Here is a 22,286-nt window from a genome sequence, read left to right on the forward strand (position 1 = left end):
CTGTGTCCAGGAGTGGGATGATGACGGTGGAAGGCGAATGGGAGTTGGTTGGGGAGGAAGCCTTGTGTGATTACGATGAATGATGCTTCTAATTCGGTTGGATGTGTTGCTATGCCGCCTATGAAGCTTTTGGCGAGGATGGGTCCAAGCTTCGGTTTTGGAGCGCGAGGTCCGGAAAGGGCGCGTTTTGGCAGACTTTTAGAAAACGCACATTTTTTTGAGATGTTGCTGGCACCTTTTAGTGGACTGCTTTTTGTTCTGTTTTGGTTCAAGTCTTCTTTATTACATACATGACATTTTCCTTACACTGGGCGTTACAGTTTGCCACAATGGGGTGACCGCACGGCCTTAGCGCCTGCTTGATCCGCATTCGAGGCATGGATGGTGTCTCGCTCGTTTCATTCAATCCCATTTTTGATATCGTGCGCCGTTCCCTCCTGCACGACCGTGTCTCAGCCCTCTACATACATCCCTTTCAATCAAAACCCACACATCATCGTCCATCCTGATCCCCAACACCTCAATCACACCCATCCCCCGCACTTACCCCCACCCTCTGATCTACTCAGTCTTCCCCAACGTCAACCTCGTCAAATGAAAATCCGCCAACCGCCGCTGGTTGACATCCGACAGATGGATGTTGTCGCTCTCCTTCCACCGCTGGCTGACTGTTTCGAGTTTCTTGTGCATTTTCCCTAGTGTTTCCTGCCAAAAAAAAAGCATCATATAGGGTTCATCCGAGAGGAAGACGTGGACAATGGATGTTTTTTGTGATACTTACATTGAGCATGCTTTCAAACTCGTTAGACATGTACGACATCTTCTGGTGCTGGTCTTCGAGCGCAGCTTCTTTTTCAGCGACGATCTGCGCGCATTCACGGAGGGATTCTGCTAGGGCTGCTTGGGAGGCCGCTGAAAAACAAATGAAAGGGGGCGGGGGGGGAGGGTGATCAGTGAGGGGGGGGGGGGGGGGGGGGGGCTCTTATGGACACGTTCTGCTCGCCTTTGCTTGGCCCCATACTCACCCAGCCTCCCTCCCAACTCCGCCACAGTCCCCTCCAACCCCGCCACCTTTGCACACATCTCGCTCTGCATCGCCTTATACTGCCGCCCCATGTCCGTGCTCAGATCCATCCGATCCTTCCCCTTGCGTTCCACCACGTCCTCCAAATCTGTTATACGCGCACGTTGGGACTCGATGGTGAGTTGGAGACGGTGGGAGAGGCTGGATTGGTGGGCTACATGAACGAATACATGCACAGAGAAAGAGAGGGAGAAAGAGAGTGAAGAAATGAACACGGAAGATGGACGCGGGGGGCTTGTTTTGTTTTTGTTTTTCACGTACCGAGCTCCCTGGTAAGCGCCTCATTCTCCGCTGCGGCTTTCACGAGTTTTTCTTGGAGTTCCAGATCCTGGCCAACTGAACGGAAAGCGTTAGCCTGCGTTGGATGTGATATTTTTTTTTTTTGGCAACCCTGCCCGTCCCTCCGGGTGAGAGAGAGAGAGAGACAGAGGGAGAGGGAACGCACCTACTTCTTTACTCTTGGAATTCTTTTTGGCACCGCTGGCGGATGCGGGTTTCTTTTTTGGCGGCATTTTTTTGTGGAGGCGGGTGGATGTGTGTTTATGTACAATATATGGAGGTCGGAAGGGCTCTGTTTATCGTCCTTTTTTTGCGGGGAAGATTGCAGAGAACAGCGAAGAACGCAAGATGTAATTCGAACACCGAATGTGCCGAAGATGCAAGATCGCCAAATCTTGTAAAAAAAAACACCGAGTTGAGAAAGAGGTGCACCGAGCGGGGGGCGGGGGGGGGGGAGGGGGGGCGTCTATGTAGGTCGAAACGAGGAGGTGCTGCCTCAAGGTCAAGCAGGTCAAGACGCGTTGGCCTGCGTTGGCTCTTCTCGCGAGAATCCCGTGAAAGCCCTAGGAAGCGGCGTGCCAGCCTGGACCTCTCCGTCTGTTGCTCAACTTCGCCCGATGAACCCCCTACATATACCCGTTAGGTGCATCATGCTGAAAGGAGGTGCCCCGAGGACGCTCCACCGCTATGCGCCGGTCATCCTTCGGCAAATCGGCAGCCCTCGATGCCCGGCAACTTTGCGGCAGTCAGCACGAGCCCTGAACTCCAACGCAACGCGGTTTCGGAGGAATTTACTCTCGAAATTCCTGGTTCCCACCGCCAAGTCGTCCCGGGGAACAGATAGCGGAGGCCAGGTCGCTGCCAGTCATGGGTTGCTATTACGCGCCGGGCTTATTCGCCAGGTAAGCCCACATAGTGCACTGCCGCAGTTCTCACCATTGCGACACTAACCTGTACTTTCAAGTCTGCTGCAGGCATATACAGCTTTCTACCGCTGGGATTGAGAATTTTGGAGAAGCTTGAGAAGCTGATCGATCGGGAGATGCGGAGTGTCGGTACGGTACCACATGAGGGGATATCCAGGGTTGCGCCTCACTGGGATAACTGACGAGGGATGTTGATAGATGGACAGAAGGTTGCCCTGCCATGCATATTACCATCAGACGGATGGAAAAAGACTGGGCGCTGGGAGTCCACAGGGAGCGAGGTGGGTACTTCCTATGGTTGGGCGTAAACGTGGGCCAAGCCGACTTGCTGAATCATCAATTTGCGTACAGATGTTTAAGCTGAATGATCGGAAAGGCAGCGAGTTCTGCTTAGCCCCTACGCACGAAGAAGAAATCACACAGCTGGTGGCGTCTGAGATCACGTCGTGGAAACAGTTACCGTTGAGGCTATACCAGATTGGTGAGGTCGATACTTGCTGGCTAACACATCATATGAACCAGGCTGAATCTCGGCCGACTAGGTCGAAAGTATCGGGACGAAGCCCGTCCGCGGTCAGGCCTCCTCCGAGCACGGGAGTTCATCATGAAAGACATGTACACTTTCGATGCGTCGGAGGACGCTGCACGCCGTACATATGAAGAAGTCCGAGGCGCGTACGACAGGATCCTCAACGAGATTGGGATACCATTTGCGGCCGCGGAGGCAGATACAGGGAACATTGGAGGGTCGACGAGCCATGAGTATCATTTCCTCTCACCAGGTAATTTGCATCTTCATTCCTTCTGCAGATGTTTTTTTGGCGTTCGCTAATACCTGTGCGTAGCTGGGGAGGATACCGTTCTGCGATGCAGCAACTGCGGCTACACTGCGAATGATGAGCGAGCGAGCGGTGTTATCAACACGAATCGTTTGCCAGCGGAACACCTACGCCTCCGGTACGAGGAGGTTAATTCCGGCAAACATGGCTTTGCGCGGGTTGAAGTTCCCAAAGGCAGGAGCGTCAACTTCATCAAATTGAAGAAGGCCGCCCCGGAAGGAATCACACTGGGGAACGACACCACCGCGCATGATGGAGATGCGACAGACAGTCTGGTCTTCGTGGATAAGAATGTCCCAGTATCCGAGGTTCATAGCGGCAAGAGTAATGTGATCCAGGGAGACTTCATAACAATTCAAGAAGGAGACGGGTGTCCTCACTGCCACGCCTCCACCACAAAACCTTCGACTACCATACAGCACGCTCTCGCCTCCTCTCGCGCCATCGAGATCGGCCACACGTTTTTACTCGGCACGAAGTACTCCAGGGCGCTCAACGCCATGATCAAAGACAACAAGAACGAGCTCCAGCCCATCCAAATGGGCTGCTATGGCATCGGCGTTACACGTATGATCGCAGCTATAGTTGAAGCTAGTCGCGACGAGAATGGAATCAAGTGGCCGGGGAGCATCGCCCCGTTTAGAGTGTGCGTGATTCCGTTCTTGAACAAGAAGTCTTCGACTGAGGAGATGGACGCAATCGAAGACGGTGTGAAAGCACTTTATGAGGGCTTGCGGGGCAAGCTAGACGAGGAAGATATTGTTGTGGATGATCGCGCAGACATGAGTTTCGGGTTCAAAATGAAGGATGGGCTACTGGTGGGGTACCCCCATATGATCATTCTCGGCAAAAAGTATTTACAGGAGGGTTTGGTTGAGGTGCACTCTCGGACTACCGGCACCGTTGAGTATTGCAAGGTTGCTGATATTGGGGCATTCGTGGATCGATAGATTGTGCAATGACTTGCATAGGTCTTTGGCGGCGTAAGATAACGTATTTATGCAGATAGACTAGATTGAGGCCATGCGCCATGATGTGCGCACACATGTCTATTGGTTGTCTGTATGAGGTTTGTCGCTCGAATCGACAAAGGCTTGGCAGATTGCCAGGAGGAAGATCGAGAGGCTGATGCACTGCGTGCCATCGCAGACGAGCCGAACTTGGTGCCACCGCCAATCGGAAGTAACCCGTGAGTTCTACTTGAAGATCGAAGCAATGGTGTCCTTCACGTTCTTCACAGCGTCATCAACAAATGTGAATCCTCGGCTCCCACTTCCGCTGGGCTGATATGCGATGTTTCCCCCTTGCGCAATGTTTCGGAACGTGCGAGGGTACAGATAGACAAATGCGGCGAGCGCGAAGGCCGGCGGAGTTAGAGCTCGGAGTCCAAGTGATCCTGTAAAGCGCGCGTTCAGCTGCGTTTTCACAACAGTGGATGGACCAAGCAAGAACATACGTCGTTTAGTCAGTATAGATCCGGCAAATCCCGCTAGCGTGACGTACAGCACGCCTGGCACATAGTTCTCGTCGTCCGCCTTGTAGCGCCCAATCGTCCCTATACGACCATGACACGTCAGCATGCAGCAAGACAACCCCAGCAGTCCTGCGTAGACAGCGCACCTCCGATCTTCTGCTCAACTTTGATCCATTCATTAACAAGTTTTTGCGCTTGAGCACGGGTAGTGGAAAATGCTGCTGTCACGGTATGTCTTGTCTGGGAACAGCAACGGCCATGTTATCGATGTGGCCACGGTCTTTGCCGGTATCCGCCTATGCAGATTTCCTTTCCCCTACCTCTCGAATCGCCAACTCCAGCGAGCTTGGTTCCTCCGGTCTGACGGTCAGGTCACTTGGACCGTCATAGATGCTAAGTTTCTCTCGTGGCGGGACGTACGCTGCCAGAGCTGCCGAAGATGGTTTCGACGATGACCCCTCAGTATGTACATCCTTCGCTGTTACTGTAAGGACCGCTAATGCTCCTGCCGACAAGCCAAGCACCAGGGCTGCTCTTCTTTGCTAAGTGGTAGAGGTTTTGAGTCCATTTTCCCACTGTCGGCCGACGGCTGTGAGCAGATCGACTGCAAGCCATCCTTTGAACTTACGCTTGCATTTGGTCCCGGGTGTGGAATTGCTATTACTTTGCTTCTCGCAACTCTCGGGGCGTAACGAAAGGACATGGCTGATGGCGATGAGTCGTAAGTATTGAGGCGGCAGTTGGAGGTTCAATGCCAGAGGTGCCGGAAGAGCGGAAGTATCATCCAACAGGGCCGGAATTAAAGTGTTTTTTATGTCACATGACAGACGCGGATGGAACATTCAGAGACGGCCAGAAACGGCCTTGTTCGACGCTCATCTTGAGGGAATTGCGACCATCCACCACTCCATCGTAGAGCCCAAGTGACGGTCGACACTCGAGCAGAACCCACGCTCGATACCTCAGCAGCCGTCGCTCGATACCGTACCGGAGGGATTTCGACCAGAACCACCTCGCTCAACGCCCTATCGGCGATACCGGCTGCTTGAGGGACGGCGGCGGCGGCTCTCGGGTGATAGCAACCTGTCAACGCAGAGAGGGGATAAGGAGAGATATATGCTAGTACGCGTTCGATGAGGAGGAAAAGAAAACAGCAAACACCAAGCTACGAAAGGCGTTGGAGCCAAGCAAGGAAACAGAAGTCTAGAAGCTCAGGAACAGAGAGATGCAGATGTGAAGAGAGAAAAGGATGTAGAAAACCCTGCCAAGGAGCGCAAAAGTCCCGCAACAACAGCGATAGAAGATTGAGGAGTATGTGGATAACGTGCTCAATTTGCTCTTTTACCTAGCGAAAAAAGCGATAGGGAGTTGGGATAGAGAGTGGGATTCGAGACAGGTAGAAGGGGACAGAGAGAGCACATAGAAAGAGAGACGGAGAGGCGTCCACATATACAGGGAGATGAGATGATCGGACCTGTTATTATAGAACCAATGATATCTGTGAATCAGCTGTAAGATAGATCAATAAATGTGAACCATTGGTCGAGGAGTATTTATTTTCAAGAAAAGCCACTTTGGGATGGCGTTCGGGACAAGTAACAGTTACTGACACCGAGGAAGACTATGGGGGAGAGCCACCACGTATGGAGAATGACAATGCCGACAGGCGGCTCGAGCGTTTGCGAAGGAGGTGTGGATAAATGTCCGGATGGGTCTGTTTGACAGCAGTTTTCAGATGCGCAAACGGTCTGTGACTCTCCCGATGACATAACTCCCTGCCGCGTCCCCGCCGACGCGCTCCCATTCCATCCGAGAACGGATCAAGTGTCGAGCTTCCCAATACCATTCAGCTGCAACAACCGGCCTAGCGATGCTACCAGCCATAACATCGGTGCAGGCTCAGTCGCAGCACAGAAGCCCTAGTCGAGCTTCCGGCCGGAGGACCGCATCCACTTCCACAAAAGCCCATAACTCGGAAACTCTGCGAACAAAGAGGTGTGTGGTATTTTGCTTCGTTCTCTTCTTTCAACCAGCTCCACGCTAAAAGAGCTCAGCTTCCAGAAAACCAGTGCCATTGACAGAGACATTATGTTTGGAATTGCTCAAAGGAGGACATGTGCAATCGTATATCGATTTCTTTCGGACGACAATCGCCCAGCCGTCGGAGCATACCGAGTCGGCGAATGATATGCTGGAATATAAAGGATTGTTGACAAATGCAGAAAATAATCAAAGAAATGGTGGGTGCTCCCCGGGTTCATTTAATATGAATGCACTGTTAACACATGGCCTCCAATCCGTCATCAGGCAATCTCAAATCTATCTACGAATCTAAAAAGAACGTGGCGAGATTTTTTCAGCAACATGGGAAACATGAGGTCGCTATCAGCCACTACTGGGACTCGCTAAAGATCGCGGAACAACTGAAAGGCGATGACGCGGTCGAAGTTGAGGCGACCAGAAATCTGGGTCAGGAGCTGGAAAGCAATGGTGAGGAGCCGTTCTCCTGACTGGCTCGGCGCGGATGGGACTTCCACGGGTGACGTACATTAGCTCACCCTGCATCCGCATGCATCCAGGTCATGTTGAGGAATCTTCTAAAATGTACGAAAGGAGTCGGCGGCTCGCGAGGGAGAGATCGTTGACCGAAGCAGAGCATCTCGCGGCGAAGAACTTAGTGAGCGTGCGCATGCGGATAGCCAAGCAGGTAGGAAGATGCCTCGTTTTTTTTGGGAGGGTGGCCAGATGAACCATACTTATGGCAGAGAATCACATCCAGCAAGAGAAGCAGAAAAATTTCGCAGATGCTATTGGGCAATACAAGCATTGCGTACAAATACTGGAGGAGAGTTGCCCGGATGAGGCCACGCTGAATGATTTAAGCTACCGTTTAGCACGCGCCCACCAGCAGAATGGGGATACTGCACAAGCTATTGAGGTGAGACACCGATCGCCGAAGGCTTTGCACAGCGGGACGTGCCTAGTCTAATCTTCGTCGCGAATACTCAGCTCCTGGAGAATCTATTGGCAAAGGCGCAAAAGCCGGAGGGACATCTTAAACTAGGGTGGGCTCGGGCGGTATTGGCATCATGCCACGAAAGGTTAGTCAAGAAAGGATTGCTGCAATGTAGATCGCGGAACATAGGACCTGATATCCTGTGTGTTTCAGTGCTGGCAACCTGAAAGCGGCCACGGAATGCTTGCTAATGTTCCTACGGATCAGCGAAGAGGAAAACTCGCCAAAATCGCTTCAGGCGCAGGCGTGCAATCAGCTTGGAAATCTATACAACAAGATGGGAGAGTACAGCCTCGCGGTGGAATATTTCGAGCGACATTATACATTGTCTTCGGGGGCATCCACGGCTGCTACCGCAGGGCCGGAAGTGGGTGCTGCTAGGAATGCCGATTTGCAAAATCAGATAAAATCTCGAGCCAGCAGCGCCGCAAGGGACAGCAGAAGGAGGGAGTCGGCCGTTGAGATCGCAGAGGCTGAGGTAGGCGGCGGTGTCGGAGTTGCGGAGATTCAAGTGGGGATATCTAGGGCAAATGCGCATATGCAGCAGTTCCTGGACCTTGTGAAGAGCGAGAAGAACTTGCACAAACTGTTGAAGTGGAAAGCACAGCGATCATTTGAAGTCTTCGAGGGGAACGAACAGGGGGTGGTGTAGGCTAGAATTCAAAGCATCACAAAATAAAGTGCAAGTGTCTGAGAAAGGATTACACAAGAGAACTGTACAGCGAGGTCCTGGATAACCAACAAATATCCTACTCTACGGATGGTCGGGCAGCGTTGCTGTCGTAGATATCTAGGAAGCGTCTTGGGTTAGGCGGAAGCCTCCCACCCGGTCTGAGTTTCAGTGCCGTCGCACTCACCTGCTATCTCGTCCAAAATTGTGTCCCCTTCCTGGATTTGTATAGAAATATCTTCCGACAGATCGGCCGAAACGTCCATACCATGCCCTTGCTGACAAAGCTGCGCGGAGCATAGCAGTTTACCTTGAGCCATCGGAGAAGATAGAGCAAAGCGAAAAACGCGGAACTTACCCTCTCATTTTCCACCAAAGTCTCCTCCAGCGCGTCCCGGAGTTCTGTAGCTTCGTTTTGCGCCAATTCTAGATCTGCATGGGCTTTATACAGGCTGACTTGGGTACTCAGCAGATTGGTACGCAGGTCTTCGGAGCATTCGACGCTCTCCCTGTACTTCTCTTCAAGCTCCAGTAAGGCAATGGCTTTGGGCTCAAGCTCCATCACCACATCGTAGTAATCCTTCAACTCCTGCTCTGCAATCTCTTGGTTCTCCTTGAGTTGCTTGATCGTGTCATTTTGCTCCGACACAATCCTCTCAAACTTCGAAAGGAGAGCAGGGAGGGTACGCTGCTTCGGGATTTCAGGATCGTCACGCTCTTCGACATCCGGATTGGAGGCAGCACTGCTAACGTTGTCGATGAAGCCCCAGAAATGCTCCAATTGCGCTGGTTCTAAGAACAGGTCCTGGTTGACTCTTGAGAGCGCAGCAATACGCTCCTCCATAGCATGCTTGTACCGTTCGAATTCTGTCTCCAATTGTCGATGCTCGATTGCCAACGTCTGTGACTCATCTGCATTCTGTGCCAGAAGCTTCTTGGTCGCCTTCAGAGCTTTGTTCAGCTCTTCTTGTTCCCTCTCCGCGATTTCGAGTAGCTCGCTAACGGCCTTCAGATTCTCCTCTTTAACTTCACAGCCCTCGCAGCCCCCATCTTTCCTATCAGCTACGCACGACAGCGTCGTTTGCGAGTGGCCCTCTTGCGCAGACTGCCGAGCGGCTCCTTTCGCGTTCCAAGCATTTTCCTTGCGGATCATTTCTAGCTGTAGATTCTCGATTTCTTCGTCTTTCTCGAGCAGCTTGTACTCGGCTTGCATTACGATCTCCTCCAATTGGCGTGTCAAGCTTCTCGCTTCCTCGGCCTCTTGCTTGCGCGCCTCAATCTCAATTTGAAAGCGATCTGCCCGAGCAATCTCGCGCGCAAATTTCTCCTCCAAGTTTTTCAAATCGTCGTTCCTGGCGGCAAGGGCGCGCTGCAGAAGAGCCATTGGGGTGGATTTCTGCGCGGACTTCTCAGGGTCCAAGGTTTCCGGTGACGAGAAGCTCTCATCGGTGCCAAACTTGCTATGTTTGAGAACATTTGCATCCAACGCGTCCAGCGCATTGCGAATCGGATTTATGTTCAAGAGAGTAGGATCGAATGCTTCGTCTTGATCCTGTGGATCGCCCATTGTGTCAGTCCATGATGCTATTGAGTAATGAGGCTGAAATCGCACTTACGCTGTCCGCAAACGACTGTGACTCTTTAGATTCTTGGCTCGATTTGGTACTCGCGCGAGTTTTTCTTTTTGTCGTTGTCAGCTTCTCGCCATCATTATCCTGCTTCCCATCCCACTGGAATGTCAGTGCACGATGAAAAGGAGGCCGACCTACTTTTCAAGGGATTCTGACATGCCTTATGATTCTTGACACGGTCCTTGTAAACTTTCACTGTCGGACGTTTGATTGATTTCCCGTCGGCCTTTGGTGGTAGATTCTGGACGATATGGTACGGTCAGCCCTCCGTCAATAGAGGGTACTTCATTGGCGAGGTCAGTACCTTTGATACGTTAGGATTTGCTTTCTGCAGGGCGCTCTGTGCGGCCGTCGGTAGCCTTGAAGCGTTGATAGGAACCTTGGAGGTCTGGGAAGCGACTAATGGGTGAACAGGGCCATTCCTGTCCAAGTTACAGTGATCGAGCACCCACCTTCCATTGTAACAACAACTCTTCCCGGGTGAGTTTACGATGTTCCATTCCACTTTTGGTTCCCGCCCCGAACTGCGGCAGAAGAGACTTCAAAGCTTCGTTCTCCTTATCGTCGTTCGTAACGCTGCTCTTTATCATCGTCTTTCCGTATAGTTACTCCCCGGCCTTTTCGGAGGTCCTGTCCCTTCCTGTTTGGCCCTGGTGGTGCTCGCCGCGTGCTCAATGCGTACTGTGCACTGTAAAAGTCTCAAGGACGCGTTGGGGCGATGTCGGACCTCCGCTTCAGAGATGTTGACGAGACTTTCAAAGCGCGTGGTGGAAGCGCTTGTGCGTTGTGAATGACTTGCCGAGTCCTCCGCTGAAAGAGAGGAAGCCCTCCCCTGCTCTTGCGTCGTTGACAAAATGTCGAGGTCCGATGGCTATTTTCCCACGCCCGCTCTAGTAGATCTTCGTCCCTTCGCGAAGTCCGAACGAAAGCGACGAACGAGAGTGGGAATGGCTGCGCCACATGAGCTTTCGTCATAATCGACAAGTTGACCCCGCGGTGTTCTATTGTTGCTTTCGTAGGAACGAGAGGAACGCATTTGCCGCCCCAGCTGCTTTTTCGCTGCTTCCCGTCAGCTCTCCACTCGCGAAGATCAAGGCTTACTACTGTACAACCCAAAGCACTTTTACTCTCCAACCGCAACATAATGTCTGACTGGGGTAAGTGTGACCGAAGCCCTGTGAAATTTTTTGAGTCTCACTCTAAGTGGGTGGACAGTTGAGTCTATGGCAGCAACGTGTGAAAACTCGTTCTCCAAAAGAGCTGGTCTACCTGTGCTAAGTTGCTTTGCATACGTGTACTTACAGAAAACGAAGACGAGGACGTGGGTACGCCGGTCATTTCCGTTGCCGCCAAGGGTGCCTGGGACGACGAGGACGCCTCCGACGACGACGTGAAAGACGCATGGGACGCCTCAGACGAGGAGGGAGAGAAGACCGCTGAGCAAAAGAGCTCATCAACGTCAGCCGCAGCACCGAAGAAGAAGAAGACTTTGGCCCAAAAAATTGCGGAGAGAAAGGAGGAAGAGGAGAGGAAACGGGCAGAATTTGCTCAAAAGGTGTGTGTTTCGCATAGAGGGCGTCGGGAGTCGAATTTTGCGGGCTACCGTAATCGCGTGGGCGTCATCGGACGGGAATGTCTGCAACATATACGATGGAAAGTCGGTTGTGCTTCTGAGAGATCTAGATCTGACCTGAATGCCTTCCACTATAGCAAGCGAAATCGACCGCAGATGACGACGAATATCCGGACGAAACGCCAGAGGAGAGGAAAGCTCGCCTCCAGCAGGCCGTCGTTGAGGCTGATTTGCAGAACGCCAAAGATCTATTCGGTGCTGTTCCTGCAGGCCAACCTGCCGCGAGCAACTCAAAACTAGAAACTATGAACCCTACGACGAAGTTGGACTTTGACGAATACCTCAAGGAAGTCAATGAGAAGTTCTCTACATTCGAGGTATGATCTTGGCAAACCGCCCTTACCGGAAACGGCATGTCCACATAAGCTAATTGTCACACATCAACCAGTCCAAGGCCCAGTATTCCTACTTCGTCGAGTCCCTTGTCCGATCGCTCCTCGTGCCCCTGAATCTCGAGGACACGAGGCGGATCTCGTCTTCTGTGACAGCCATGATCAACGAGAAGCAAAAGGCCCAAAAGACAGTTGGGGGCAAGAAGAAGGCGCGGAAGAAGGCGGCGCTGAAGTCTGGACCGGGAGCTGAAGGAGGAATAGATACCACGAATTACGATGGTGCGTCGCCCCTGTCGAGGACATGACACTGTGTATGACTTGAATTTACCTGTTTCTCACACTACCGTTCTTCCACAGATGTCTATGACGATTACGAAGACTTTATGTAAATCATGGACACCCGTTTTCTGGAACATAGGAGGGGCTGTCCCGGCGTATCGTGAAGATTTCCAGACACGTTCTTCGTATAGTCTCCCTATCACATCTCATAGATATACTTATTTCACCATCTCGAAGTCATCTTCCCATGCTTTCATGTTCATTCTACCTCAATCTCACCCACTCCATTGTTTCTGTGTGACCATTTAATCAGCTTTCGAATGACCGAGAAACTACGTTGAAATACTTTTTCATTCAAGCACCCGACATAGAAAATACAACTTCTGTACAAGGAAAACATCAACCAACGCCAGTATTTACATAGAAGCACAAAAAGGACATAAACGACGCCATACTACCCATCCCCACCTCACACTTACACCATACACCGACAACTAGGTATCGAGTTCCGATTTGTACACATTATGGGATCTAGCTAGGAAGGGCTAGCCCCTAAATAAGATAGCCAAGTCTAGAGAGGAGAAAGACCGAGAATTCCCGCGAAAGATTTTCTCCGACAAGGCAAGAGACCAAAATCATGGCCCAAGAAAGAAGGGAGGAGAGGGAAGCACAAAAAACAGCCATGTACATGGCTAGGGCACGGTGCCACGGTCGCCCCGAGGAGGGCGAAAACAGCGACTCCAATCGTGGCACCGAGCATCAACACCCGAGCGGTACACCATCAAAGCTGATCCTCAAACACCGAGTCCATAGCATTTAAGAAGCTCGCTCGCGCATCGTCTCCCTGTCCGTTTCCCACACCCGCATTGCCCGCACCTCCCATCAACGGCGATTGAGCGTGGTGCTGGTGTCCCGCAAGTCCGCCGTGGACATGCGTATGGGTGTGCGAGTGGGAGTGGCTGTGGAGGTTGGCGTCGGGGAAGCCGACGAGGCCGCCAAAACTGAGATCGTCCGAGTACGAATTGACGTCGTCCATGACTGTCGACGGGGGGTGCGCGTTCCCTTGGTTGGGCGAGGAGGATGGTAGCATTTGCATTCCTTGCAGAGGGTCCGTGTCGACTTCGTCACCGTTCCCGCCTCCATTGGTGTACGTATTTTCGAGGAAAGTCAGGTAGGGGTTATCGGTGATGGACGACACTTGGTCTGACGATTGCATTGATACAGGCATGGACATCGACATGCTCATCGGCATCGACATTGACATGGCAGGGGACAGCGTCGTGTCCAAGGTGTTTGAATTAGATCTCCCTAGCGTCTCGCTCAAGCCATCGCCACCATTGTGGGAGGCATGTGACATGGCAGGGGAAGAAGAATCGCAAGCTGTATTCATGTCTTCAGGTGGGCTCAGGAACATCTCCGCAGCGGCGGCGGCTGCTGCGGCTTCGTTGGCTGCGTTCATTTGGGCTGCTGTCGACGTCTCCCGAGTCATCTCATGGACGTCCGTCGTCCAGTCCGAAAGAGGCGAATGGATGTTCGGGAAAGCATTCAGTGGTGTCGACGGATGGTCTTCTTTCATCATTAGGATATTGGCTGGTAAACTTCCTCGGCGGTGTAGATGTTGCGGCGCCCCATGGCCAGTAAATGAGGCGGGGCCGAGGCTGCTCATAGAGGAGGGGAACGGGAAGCGGCCTGTCAACGCTGACATAGAGTAAGGTTGATGTGATTCAGCCTGTTGCTGTTGCTGTTGCTGCTGCTGCTGCTGTTGTTGTTGCTGTTGCGATTGCGTTTGATGTGGCTGCGCCGGCGGTTTTTTCTCCCGGGTGGCATTCACCAGAGCGCGCATATATAGTTTGCAGTTTTCTGCGTATGCCAAGAGATTCGTCAACGACAGGTGTACTCGCCTCGAGCATTGAATCAGTACTCTTTCTTACCAGCAGCCATAGGTCCCATGAACGATTTGTGCTTCATGACGACCTTGAAAACTTCCAGAGCATTTACTTCATCGTAACCAGCCATCAGACCCATTTCGGCCGTCATCTTCAATTCGAACAAAAGGGAAAGGGAAAAAGGAACTTAGCAACAGGATAAACGAGGGAGAAACGGACAGCATTCAAGGAACCTCACCCGTAACGTCAGATCCAATTCCGGCGCAAGTTCGGCCGCATACGCTCTCCGATCATTGCACCAATCCTTCAATTCCTGGCAAGCTTCGAAATGGCCTTTGGGGGTCGTCATAAACACGTCTCGCAAAATGATCAACCGTCGCTTATTGCTCTCATGTATGCGCGCATAATTGGGATTGGCGCTTGGAGTAACGATAGCGCTGGCCGAGTTTGCACGCGTCAAGTGTGGGAACGCGCCAGCAGTTGGCCCCACTATGGCCGGCACTCCTGTGAAGGCACCGACCATACCGCTTTTCTCTGACATCGGCGATCGGCCCAGTAGGGTGGTGGTGTCGTCCAGGTCGCTCATTGTTATCGGAGTACCGGGTATGAGCTGGGCAGCCGCACTTCCTCCTCCTCCTCCTCCAGGGGCAGGCGGCATAGGATTGACTGCCATCGGACTTGTGATCAAAGGAGTAATGGGAGCGGGGCTCAAAACCCCAGGCATGGGCGACGGGGGTACGCTCCCGCATCGGTGTCCAGGGTTCTTCCAGCACTGCGGATGGTGGTGGTGGTGGTGGTGGTGATAATGGTGATGGTGGTGCTGTTGGCCTTGCTGAGATCCGCTGTTCCCACCCGCTTGACCTTGGCTTTGACTCTGAACCTGAGCCTGAGCCAATTGTTGCTGTTGCTGAATCTGACGACGAGACTGAGCGACTGCCTCTTCTTCAGCCTGCTGCACCACCGCCTGCAGGTTGTTGCAGGAGAGTGGTCGCAGTTGGGATGGCGCGTTCTTTCGTCTTCCCAAGATGGGCGATGCGGCGGTGTAGTCGGACGAAGAGAAGCTCCTGCCAAGCAGCGCGTTACTGGGCGGCGGTGGGAGCTGCTTCTTCCCAGCGCCCGAGGTTGACGCAGCGTCGGAGGCGCACGATCTCGCAGGTGAGGGCGGCCTCATCGGGGGCGGAGATTGTCGCAGCGTAAAGTGAGGGTTGGTTTTCCCAGCAGCCGGGCGGTGCTGTTTTCTTCTGTGGGTGCGTACGCGGCAGGCTTGTTTGACAAGGGAGGGGGACCACTCGCCCGTGCGAAAATACTAATGAGCCCCGTACTATCGATACGCCTGGCCGTCAAGGTCTGTCTGTGGATATCCGGAAAATGACCTGCTTTGAGTTTTGGCACGGCACGTTTGACGGGCGCGTTGGGTTCGCTAGCGAAAGACACCGGCGGACAGTCTTTCCTTGGATTCTGTGCACTGGCACGTCTGGGTCTGGAGTTAGCTTATCGTAAAGCAGGTTTACGGTAGATACCGATGCAGGGAGACAAAAAGAAAGCGCAGGCGGCGAACTTCAAGCGTTGTTTCTATCGCTATGCGCTTGGTGATGCTGGTGTCTGCAAAGCGCAAGGCATCCACCTGACACGACAGGGAAGACAGAACCTGCGAGAAGCTGTACTGTACTGTACTGTACAGTACATGCACCAGATCTACAGTGCGATGCGATGCCACTTCAGCCGCCCTTCCTGTACATCAACGTCGACCAATGGTCCGTGGTGTAAATACGTCAGAGACAGACACTGTCAGACAGACAACAGACCAGAAACTTTTGAAGACGGCGTGTGGGGAGCCATTGACCATCAAATCTCGGATCCAGGCCCTTCCTCCTCCCTGTGGGTTCTGGTCAGGACGCAAGGGGTTACAAGACTCAGGTCTGTTACCCGCCGTGACGGTGTGAATCGTCGTCGTCCGCGACGCGAGGACGTTGCCGTGGGTTGAATCCTCAATGCCTCAAGGTCACTGATCGCCGGATTGCTTGCTGCGCAGTCGTGACTCGCTGTTAACTTGTGCAACCGTGACATAATTCCATCTCACCACCGGATTTGACCTTCACCGGAAAACCCAAAAGACTTTAACTGGGTCGCTTCACTTTTGGTCACGTGCTGAATAAAACACGATGACCATCGGCTCAGTCCGGCATTGCATGCGAACGCAAGCACTCCGCAGACAGGAAATCAGCACTCACCACCACCAACACCTCGAACATCGCCGCTGCAAACACAATGGCTTTCGCTGCCTCCTCCCTCGCCCCTATCACAGGCCGCTTCAAGAAGCGTGTCGTCCGCGACTTGGTCGGTTCTATCACCTTCGGTACCGCAGCTGCATAGTAAGTCTCGATTCTGTGTTTGCGTGTTGTGCTTGCGTGGGAACGTGGACGGACGCTGCGAGTTGCTGAGGGGGAAATGGGCAAAGCAAGGGGTTGGAATGGGTTTGGTGTTGGTTTGATGCGTTCTTTGTGGCTTGGAATCTTGCTATCGAGGCAGCAGTGATCGTATTGAGTTCAGAAGCTGAAGCTCGAACGGCCATGGACTGTGGAAATATCGCGAAGCCAGCGACGAGTTGGAAGGCAGTGAACAGGCCAAGGGAGGGGCGGAATAGCAGCGTACGGGAGGCGGAGATACATCAGTCGAATGTAGCGTTCCAGGTCAGCTCACATGATTCCCTTTCCCCTCTAGCTACTGGTGGAACAACTCCCACCTTCCCAAAATGGCGGAATACAAAGCCTACGACTCGAAAGTCCGCGCCGAGCTGATCGCCGAGCACGGTGAATGGGCCATCGGATCTGGGCAACAGCAGAGGCTCGACGAGAAGAGGGGTGTCAAGTCGCCAGGACAATCCGTCGAATAAACATACGAGCCATCCCCCCACTCATCCTTATACAGAAGTCTAAAACCAACGGATTTCAATTGAAAATTGAAACAGTTTCGGTTGTAGAATGGGCAGCATTGTGGACGATTTGATTTGATGGATTGAGGGCTCGAAGCAATCCCTGCCGAATCGCCTGAATGCCGCGACCTTCTGTTCAGTGTTCGAGTATTATACCTTCAGATAAAGCAATACACTTGAAACCCTTTTTGCGATATCAGGATCTCGCCGTCGAAACGTTTGTGGGCAATGTGGGGACGATCTTCGTGGGAAGCGGCAGTGTGGACCAATGATGGGAAGAATGCCGGGGAAATTGCATATTTCTGTTTGAGACATTGGTTCTAGAGGGCACGGAAGCGCTTTCCACTCAATATTGCAACAGATACGGCGAGGTAAAGAAACAACGTTGTGGGGATGGCGAATGTAAAACGAGGGATTTCCAGATATTTACGGAAGGTTACTAGGTAGGGAAGGGCCTCAGGAGTATAGAGAATACTACTCTACTACTGCCAGTCGTCTCCTGCCCCTTGATCGAACAGATAATTTGCCGCTAATTCCTCGTTCTTGTCACATGCAAAGAAAGCCTCGATGGCCAGGCCGCGCTCGAACCCTAGTCCAACCAGCTTCAAGGGGGAAAGATCTCCGTCAGTTTGCAAGCGTGCGTAGGTTGCCCAATGGTTTACTCACCCTGTTGATAGCAGCCTCCTCTTCAGGAGTCACCGAGATGTACTGACGACCACCCGGGGCTCCGCCTTCTTCACCAGCTTCACCTCCTTCACCTTCTCCTCCCTCCATGAGCATTTGGTAGAATGCATCTTGATTTTGCGTGATTGTCTGCGAACCAAACGCCGGTTAGTTAGGATCCTATAAAATAATGAAGTGTGCGGGTCTACAAACCTGCATGAGTTGAGGATTGCTCTGTGCGAGGTGTTGCAGCAACGGTTGAAGTAGCTGCGGTTGCGTCTGAACCATTTGTCGCAGTTGCTGGAACTGTGGGGCATTTCGGAGAGCGGAGAGATCACCGAAACCACCGGCGCCTGCACCGCCGCCAGGAGCTCCACCACCAGGTTGTTGCGCAGCCTGAGCTGCAGCGTCAAAGAGGTTGATATACTGACCGCCGTCTCGAAAGGACGATGACAGGTGAAGTAAGTAAATGACCGCGGACCTGGCCACTCAATATTGACCGGCACTCACCACCTGGAACAGGAGCGCCAGCAGTAGCTGGAGTACTCGCGAGGGCTGCAGGGGTCGCGGGAGTTCCAGTAGCAGGGGCGCCGGCTGCCGCCTGGGGAGCAAACTCCCGTTGTACGCTTTCTGGGATCCCCTGCAAGATATAACAACGTCAGCCCCTTGTACCCGTATGGAGAGGCGTTTCCCGAAGCTGTACACGTACGTTCATCAAGTAATCTGCAGCGCGGTCTGGGTTGTTGAACGCCGCGCGCATAGCTCTCACAATTTCGGTCCTCTCGAAACCCATCTCCACCAGGTTTTGCACGGCACTTTCGTAGGCAGAGCCAGTGGCTTCGAACACAAGGGAAGGAAATGAGCACCATTTGCGTTGAAGAACACGCGAAGAGATATGGCTAACATACCCAGAGTTGATGCATCAAATGGTCCGGCGGGTGTAGCTGCGACAGCCGGGGCAGCTGCTGTTTGAGGAGCGGGAGTAGGGGTAGCAGGCGTTGCTGCCGGTGCAGGCGCAGGAGCGGACGCAACTGGAGTCGCCGGGGTCGCGGGTGCAGCAGCAGGGGCAGGCGTGGAAGCGGAAGCAGCTGGCTTTGGCTGACAAAAATATATCGGTTAGAACAGCGCCAGGAATATGGGATACATGAAAGCCACCGTCTCCTGTGATATGTACCTTTCCAACCATTACAACAATGAATCCCTTCTCTTCAATCTTCGCCTCCTCCACAGTCCTAGCATCATCAAGAATCTTGCCTAAGTACGGTGAGAGTCGCGTAAGGGCCAATATGCGGTGAAAAGGACATACTCAGAATCTTACCAGAGTAAATGAGCTTTTGATGTGCCACTTCGAATCCTTGAGACTCTTGGATCTTCTGCTTCAGTTCCGAGATCTGGACGATGGTAGAAATGGTACAAATGTGGGTGTTAGACAAGTGATCTTCCTTCCGAGTGCCTGATCTAGGGCGGTCCAGCTCCGCTCGGCGCATATTGACTACGAACCATACCTTCGCACTGGGCTCAATCTCGATCTGAAAGCTCTTCTGAGCGAGGGTTTTTACCGTCACTTTCATAGTTTGTGCTCTGCGGTCTGTGGGAAAACACACCGTTGATCAGTTTGAGGCCCTGCGTCAGAAGTTCCTTCGCGCAATGCTGCCAAATCCCGGCAATGAAGAGCTGCAGTAAGGGGTGGGAAAACCCTCCTCCCTTTCCCCACCACTTCTTTTCCCGAGTATTCGTACCTTCAGGCGGGGTAAGGTGGGTAGACTGTGTGGGCTCCGTGTGTGTCGCGGGGAATGCAAGCGTGCTTGAAGTCTTTGAAGTCCCATTAGAAACGCAGCGGCCTTCATATGACACACGTCCAGTTGCGTGCAGTTGTCCGGTGGGGGTCGACGCCACGCATGCGCCACCCTGCGCCTTCGGTGCTTCTCACGTCCCCACGCTGACGTTCACTGCACTGGAGCGACGGCCCTTTGACAATTGCGAAACCGCCCAAGAACTTTATCTTCTCGCACCACGTTAGACTCTGCTTCAGCACTCTCACAGTAAACTTCGCCCAACATGGCTATGGTAGAACCCACCCCGGAGACCTACGGGTTTCCTCCCGTTGCAGAACCAAAACTCGAAATCGTAAGTTCCAAACATCTTCACTTTCCACTTTCTTGCAAGCTTTACTTGTGGCAAAGGCCCGAGAGTCTTCTACCTCTTCTACACTTGCGTGTGTTGGACCGATGCTTATTATACGTTCTCTACAACTTCTGCAGATAGCAACGGACGCCGCTGACCTGAATTCCGTAACGTTTGTCATTCACGGCGAAGACCATACGTTAGGAAACTCCCTGCGATACATGATTATGAAGAAGTACGCCTGAATTTCCAACTTACAGTCCTTCAAACAGCTGAATCTGACTTCCGAAATCACATCTGATAGCCCAGCGGTTGAGTTTTGCGGTTACTCCATCCCGCACCCTTCAGAGTTCAAAATCCATTTGCGGATACAAACAGATGGTAAGGAAATGCGTCTACCTCAGGGTCCTGACGACCAATCAGAGTATCGAAGAATTGAAAAAGTCTTCCTTTAGGCACGATGACAGCAGCACAGGCGTTGGACAAGGGGTTGGATGACCTGGTGTCCTTGACGGAACATGTCCTGACGACGTTTGAGGAGAAGGTGGCTGCGAAGGACGATTACGAAGTGCGGGATGGCGCAGATTTCGAAACCGTATAGGGAGGGATCTCTGGCTCGCCACTAGGGCTTTGGGGATCGAATTATTTGCTGAAGCTGGTGGGAGTGGGAGTCGACGGGCCTCCCTCAGCGTTGATGTCGTGATGCGACCCCGACGATTGATTACGGCGAACGACGCGCTACACGCTCGTCAGCAATCGCGGAAATGGATGCTGGCGGGCTGCGGGCTGGAACGGCACACCTTAGACTGACTGGTGCAGAATATAGAAGTGACGCATCAAGTGGACCGGGAAATCGAGCTCATGTGGGATCGTCATACCGGTCGTTATGTACATATTTACATTCTTAACTTAATACAACAAATCATGGAAACGACGTTGATCTGAGATCCGTCCGCTGGGATTATATAGTGCCGAAGTGCTAGACCTCGGCGTCGTCTGAAGCGATAGGATCGGGATGGTGGCCCATTGAGAAGCGCTTCGAGTCACACTTCTAAATCATTTCTGTTGACGAGCATAAGTAAATTTCACGCAGGACGCAGGATACTATCAACATGACCAAACTCACCTATGAGAACCGCGCATGCTTGATCTGTTGTATCTCTCCCGACAATCGGCCCATTGAGCTTTTGAAGTCATCCAGCTCCCGCCTCTTCGCCTCCGCCGTCTCACTCATCTCACTCTCCAGTCGTGCCAGCTCCCGCCTTCTAGCTTCAATCTTCTCCGGGTCATCATCAGGTAGCAGCGGCGACGGTATAATATTGGCAACGTTGTGAGGGGAGAGGATCATGTCCATGTACTCGTGGTTTCGCTTGTATCTTTCGAGCGCTACGAGTCGCTCCACTGCGTCGTCCAATTCATCTGTGTGACGGGCCCACTATCAGGACTCTATATTCGGATATCCCAAGTCTTTCGACCCCGTCTCACCTCCGGAAATCTCGTACTCATCGTCCACTGGTCTGACAGGCGCTGCCTGCTTTGCCTATTATAGACCAGTCAGCTAAAGGATGAACTCCGTCACCAACCCCGAACACTCGCACGAACCCTATTCCTTTTCCGCGGTGGAGCATGTTTCGCAGATGGCGTATCGGCGTAACGAGGCCCCAGCGGACCATGTCCATACCCCTGACTCGACGGCGGTGGAGCTCCTGCCGGCGAGGCCAGCGACTGCAACGCTGCTGGATCCCTGGGTGCCACTCGGATGAGTTGGGGGTATACGGGAAGCTGGTGAGCCGCATCTGCCGCCCGAACATAGTGCATGATTTGGAGTGTGGAGTTGCTGAGACGATAACGTCGCCGTGTCCTAGATCCGAGTGTCAGTAGCAGCCCTATGGCAGGCCCTCTATCAAATGAGGCCTTCCATGAACGTACATTGAAGTGATCGTGTCGCCAAACCCGAAGCCTAGGTTTCGTATGTAAATCTCCATCTCCTGCCCTGTCGTGTGTTATTTCCAATTGCTGCTATTCCTCGTCTAAATCCAACTATCCGCACCTTGTCATTCACATATGCAGTCGTGACCGTTTCATCGTCCATCCAGCCTGAGTCCGTTTTTTGAGTTGCAAGCGTGCAAGGTTGTCATCGTCCGTTCCTGAACTTACCAAACCCATCTTCAGGAAGTTGCTCCATGGACGATAGTTGGAAGGCGAATATCGACCCGTCTAAGTCCGTAGTAAGCCCGTTAGAACCACAAGCTCAACCCTCTCCTGCTCATAGCAAGTATCCCTACCAACAGGCTTGTCAGCAACGACCCACTCAAACCCCCGCTGATCTGCAAAAGTGTGGGAACGTTGTAGGAGCACGGCGGCTCGTTCCGGCGACAGGTGACCTTCCCGGTCGGGTGGAAAGCTGATAGCCAGCTTTTTGAACATGCTCTGTACCGGGGCAACCATCTTGGTCTGTCTTGAAGTGAGGTTACTTGACTTGGGGAAGCTCACCAATTTCAGGTCCTAAGGTCCTACT

The 22,286-nt window shown here is 52.7% G+C and overlaps 11 protein-coding genes across 11 annotated transcripts; 5 read left to right on the top strand and 6 right to left on the bottom strand.

Moving 5' to 3' along the window:
• Window positions 1–561: 561 nt before the first annotated feature.
• On the bottom strand, window positions 562–1,823 carry EV422DRAFT_620720 (uncharacterized protein; the record flags this gene model as incomplete). The annotated part of the gene is made up of 5 exons (XM_053074111.1): window positions 1,530–1,823; window positions 1,346–1,420; window positions 1,026–1,238; window positions 782–912; window positions 562–705 (listed from the first exon to the last, which is right to left on the bottom strand). Exons 1-5 carry the CDS (start codon window positions 1,594–1,596, stop codon window positions 562–564), a joined length of 630 nt encoding a protein of 209 aa, XP_052924677.1. The 5' UTR covers window positions 1,597–1,823.
• Window positions 1,824–1,849: 26 nt separating this feature from the next.
• EV422DRAFT_88894 (prolyl-tRNA synthetase) lies at window positions 1,850–4,201 on the top strand. Its single transcript, XM_053074482.1, has 6 exons — window positions 1,850–2,265; window positions 2,328–2,418; window positions 2,488–2,570; window positions 2,641–2,770; window positions 2,832–3,071; window positions 3,135–4,201. The coding sequence occupies exons 1-6, from the start codon at window positions 1,981–1,983 to the stop codon at window positions 4,076–4,078; spliced, it is 1,773 nt and encodes a 590-aa protein (XP_052924678.1). The 5' UTR covers window positions 1,850–1,980; the 3' UTR covers window positions 4,079–4,201.
• EV422DRAFT_88886 (apolipo protein O-domain-containing protein) lies at window positions 4,202–5,363 on the bottom strand. The gene is made up of 5 exons (XM_053074481.1): window positions 5,231–5,363; window positions 4,923–5,139; window positions 4,749–4,842; window positions 4,585–4,683; window positions 4,202–4,524 (listed from the first exon to the last, which is right to left on the bottom strand). The coding sequence occupies exons 1-5, from the start codon at window positions 5,236–5,238 to the stop codon at window positions 4,325–4,327; spliced, it is 618 nt and encodes a 205-aa protein (XP_052924679.1). The 5' UTR covers window positions 5,239–5,363; the 3' UTR covers window positions 4,202–4,324.
• Window positions 5,364–6,339: 976 nt separating this feature from the next.
• EV422DRAFT_579082 (uncharacterized protein) lies at window positions 6,340–8,270 on the top strand (the record flags this gene model as incomplete). Its single annotated transcript, XM_053073305.1, has 7 exons — window positions 6,340–6,597; window positions 6,664–6,842; window positions 6,910–7,092; window positions 7,182–7,309; window positions 7,382–7,540; window positions 7,612–7,703; window positions 7,772–8,270. The coding sequence occupies exons 1-7, from the start codon at window positions 6,473–6,475 to the stop codon at window positions 8,268–8,270; spliced, it is 1,365 nt and encodes a 454-aa protein (XP_052924680.1). The 5' UTR covers window positions 6,340–6,472.
• Window positions 8,264–10,894, bottom strand: EV422DRAFT_532583 (uncharacterized protein). The gene is made up of 6 exons (XM_053070544.1): window positions 10,372–10,894; window positions 10,224–10,307; window positions 10,080–10,160; window positions 9,905–10,003; window positions 8,476–9,840; window positions 8,264–8,408 (listed from the first exon to the last, which is right to left on the bottom strand). The coding sequence occupies exons 1-5, from the start codon at window positions 10,507–10,509 to the stop codon at window positions 8,479–8,481; spliced, it is 1,764 nt and encodes a 587-aa protein (XP_052924681.1). The 5' UTR covers window positions 10,510–10,894; the 3' UTR covers window positions 8,264–8,408; window positions 8,476–8,478.
• EV422DRAFT_532586 (eukaryotic translation initiation factor 3 subunit J) lies at window positions 10,895–12,520 on the top strand. Its single transcript, XM_053070545.1, has 5 exons — window positions 10,895–11,076; window positions 11,224–11,474; window positions 11,630–11,869; window positions 11,941–12,163; window positions 12,242–12,520. Exons 1-5 carry the CDS (start codon window positions 11,064–11,066, stop codon window positions 12,271–12,273), a joined length of 759 nt encoding a protein of 252 aa, XP_052924682.1. The 5' UTR covers window positions 10,895–11,063; the 3' UTR covers window positions 12,274–12,520.
• Window positions 12,521–12,944: 424 nt separating this feature from the next.
• EV422DRAFT_597562 (uncharacterized protein) lies at window positions 12,945–15,408 on the bottom strand (the record flags this gene model as incomplete). Its single annotated transcript, XM_053073626.1, has 3 exons — window positions 14,288–15,408; window positions 14,095–14,200; window positions 12,945–14,023 (listed from the first exon to the last, which is right to left on the bottom strand). The coding sequence occupies exons 1-3, from the start codon at window positions 15,218–15,220 to the stop codon at window positions 12,945–12,947; spliced, it is 2,118 nt and encodes a 705-aa protein (XP_052924683.1). The 5' UTR covers window positions 15,221–15,408.
• A 909-nt stretch (window positions 15,409–16,317) lies between these two features.
• On the top strand, window positions 16,318–16,942 carry EV422DRAFT_568325 (uncharacterized protein; the record flags this gene model as incomplete). The annotated part of the gene is made up of 2 exons (XM_053072634.1): window positions 16,318–16,421; window positions 16,771–16,942. The coding sequence occupies 2 exons, from the start codon at window positions 16,318–16,320 to the stop codon at window positions 16,940–16,942; spliced, it is 276 nt and encodes a 91-aa protein (XP_052924684.1).
• A 521-nt stretch (window positions 16,943–17,463) lies between these two features.
• Window positions 17,464–19,215, bottom strand: EV422DRAFT_568326 (XPC-binding domain-containing protein; the record flags this gene model as incomplete). Its single annotated transcript, XM_053072635.1, has 9 exons — window positions 17,464–17,583; window positions 17,648–17,794; window positions 17,858–18,081; window positions 18,155–18,284; window positions 18,354–18,481; window positions 18,553–18,742; window positions 18,819–18,898; window positions 18,963–19,035; window positions 19,150–19,215. The coding sequence occupies 9 exons, from the start codon at window positions 19,213–19,215 to the stop codon at window positions 17,464–17,466; spliced, it is 1,158 nt and encodes a 385-aa protein (XP_052924685.1).
• Window positions 19,216–19,612: 397 nt separating this feature from the next.
• On the top strand, window positions 19,613–20,701 carry EV422DRAFT_532592 (DNA-directed RNA polymerase). The gene is made up of 4 exons (XM_053070546.1): window positions 19,613–19,771; window positions 19,906–20,003; window positions 20,073–20,149; window positions 20,224–20,701. Exons 1-4 carry the CDS (start codon window positions 19,703–19,705, stop codon window positions 20,367–20,369), a joined length of 390 nt encoding a protein of 129 aa, XP_052924686.1. The 5' UTR covers window positions 19,613–19,702; the 3' UTR covers window positions 20,370–20,701.
• EV422DRAFT_532597 (uncharacterized protein) lies at window positions 20,702–22,278 on the bottom strand. The gene is made up of 8 exons (XM_053070547.1): window positions 22,054–22,278; window positions 21,926–21,985; window positions 21,819–21,865; window positions 21,698–21,756; window positions 21,371–21,629; window positions 21,254–21,308; window positions 20,895–21,187; window positions 20,702–20,830 (listed from the first exon to the last, which is right to left on the bottom strand). The coding sequence occupies exons 1-7, from the start codon at window positions 22,214–22,216 to the stop codon at window positions 20,895–20,897; spliced, it is 936 nt and encodes a 311-aa protein (XP_052924687.1). The 5' UTR covers window positions 22,217–22,278; the 3' UTR covers window positions 20,702–20,830.
• Between the last annotated feature and the right edge of the window lie 8 nt (window positions 22,279–22,286).

This window comes from Fimicolochytrium jonesii (assembly GCF_025526975.1).
Source record: "Fimicolochytrium jonesii strain JEL569 chromosome Unknown EV422scaffold_15, whole genome shotgun sequence".
NCBI classification, from domain to species: domain Eukaryota; kingdom Fungi; phylum Chytridiomycota; class Chytridiomycetes; order Spizellomycetales; family Powellomycetaceae; genus Fimicolochytrium; species Fimicolochytrium jonesii.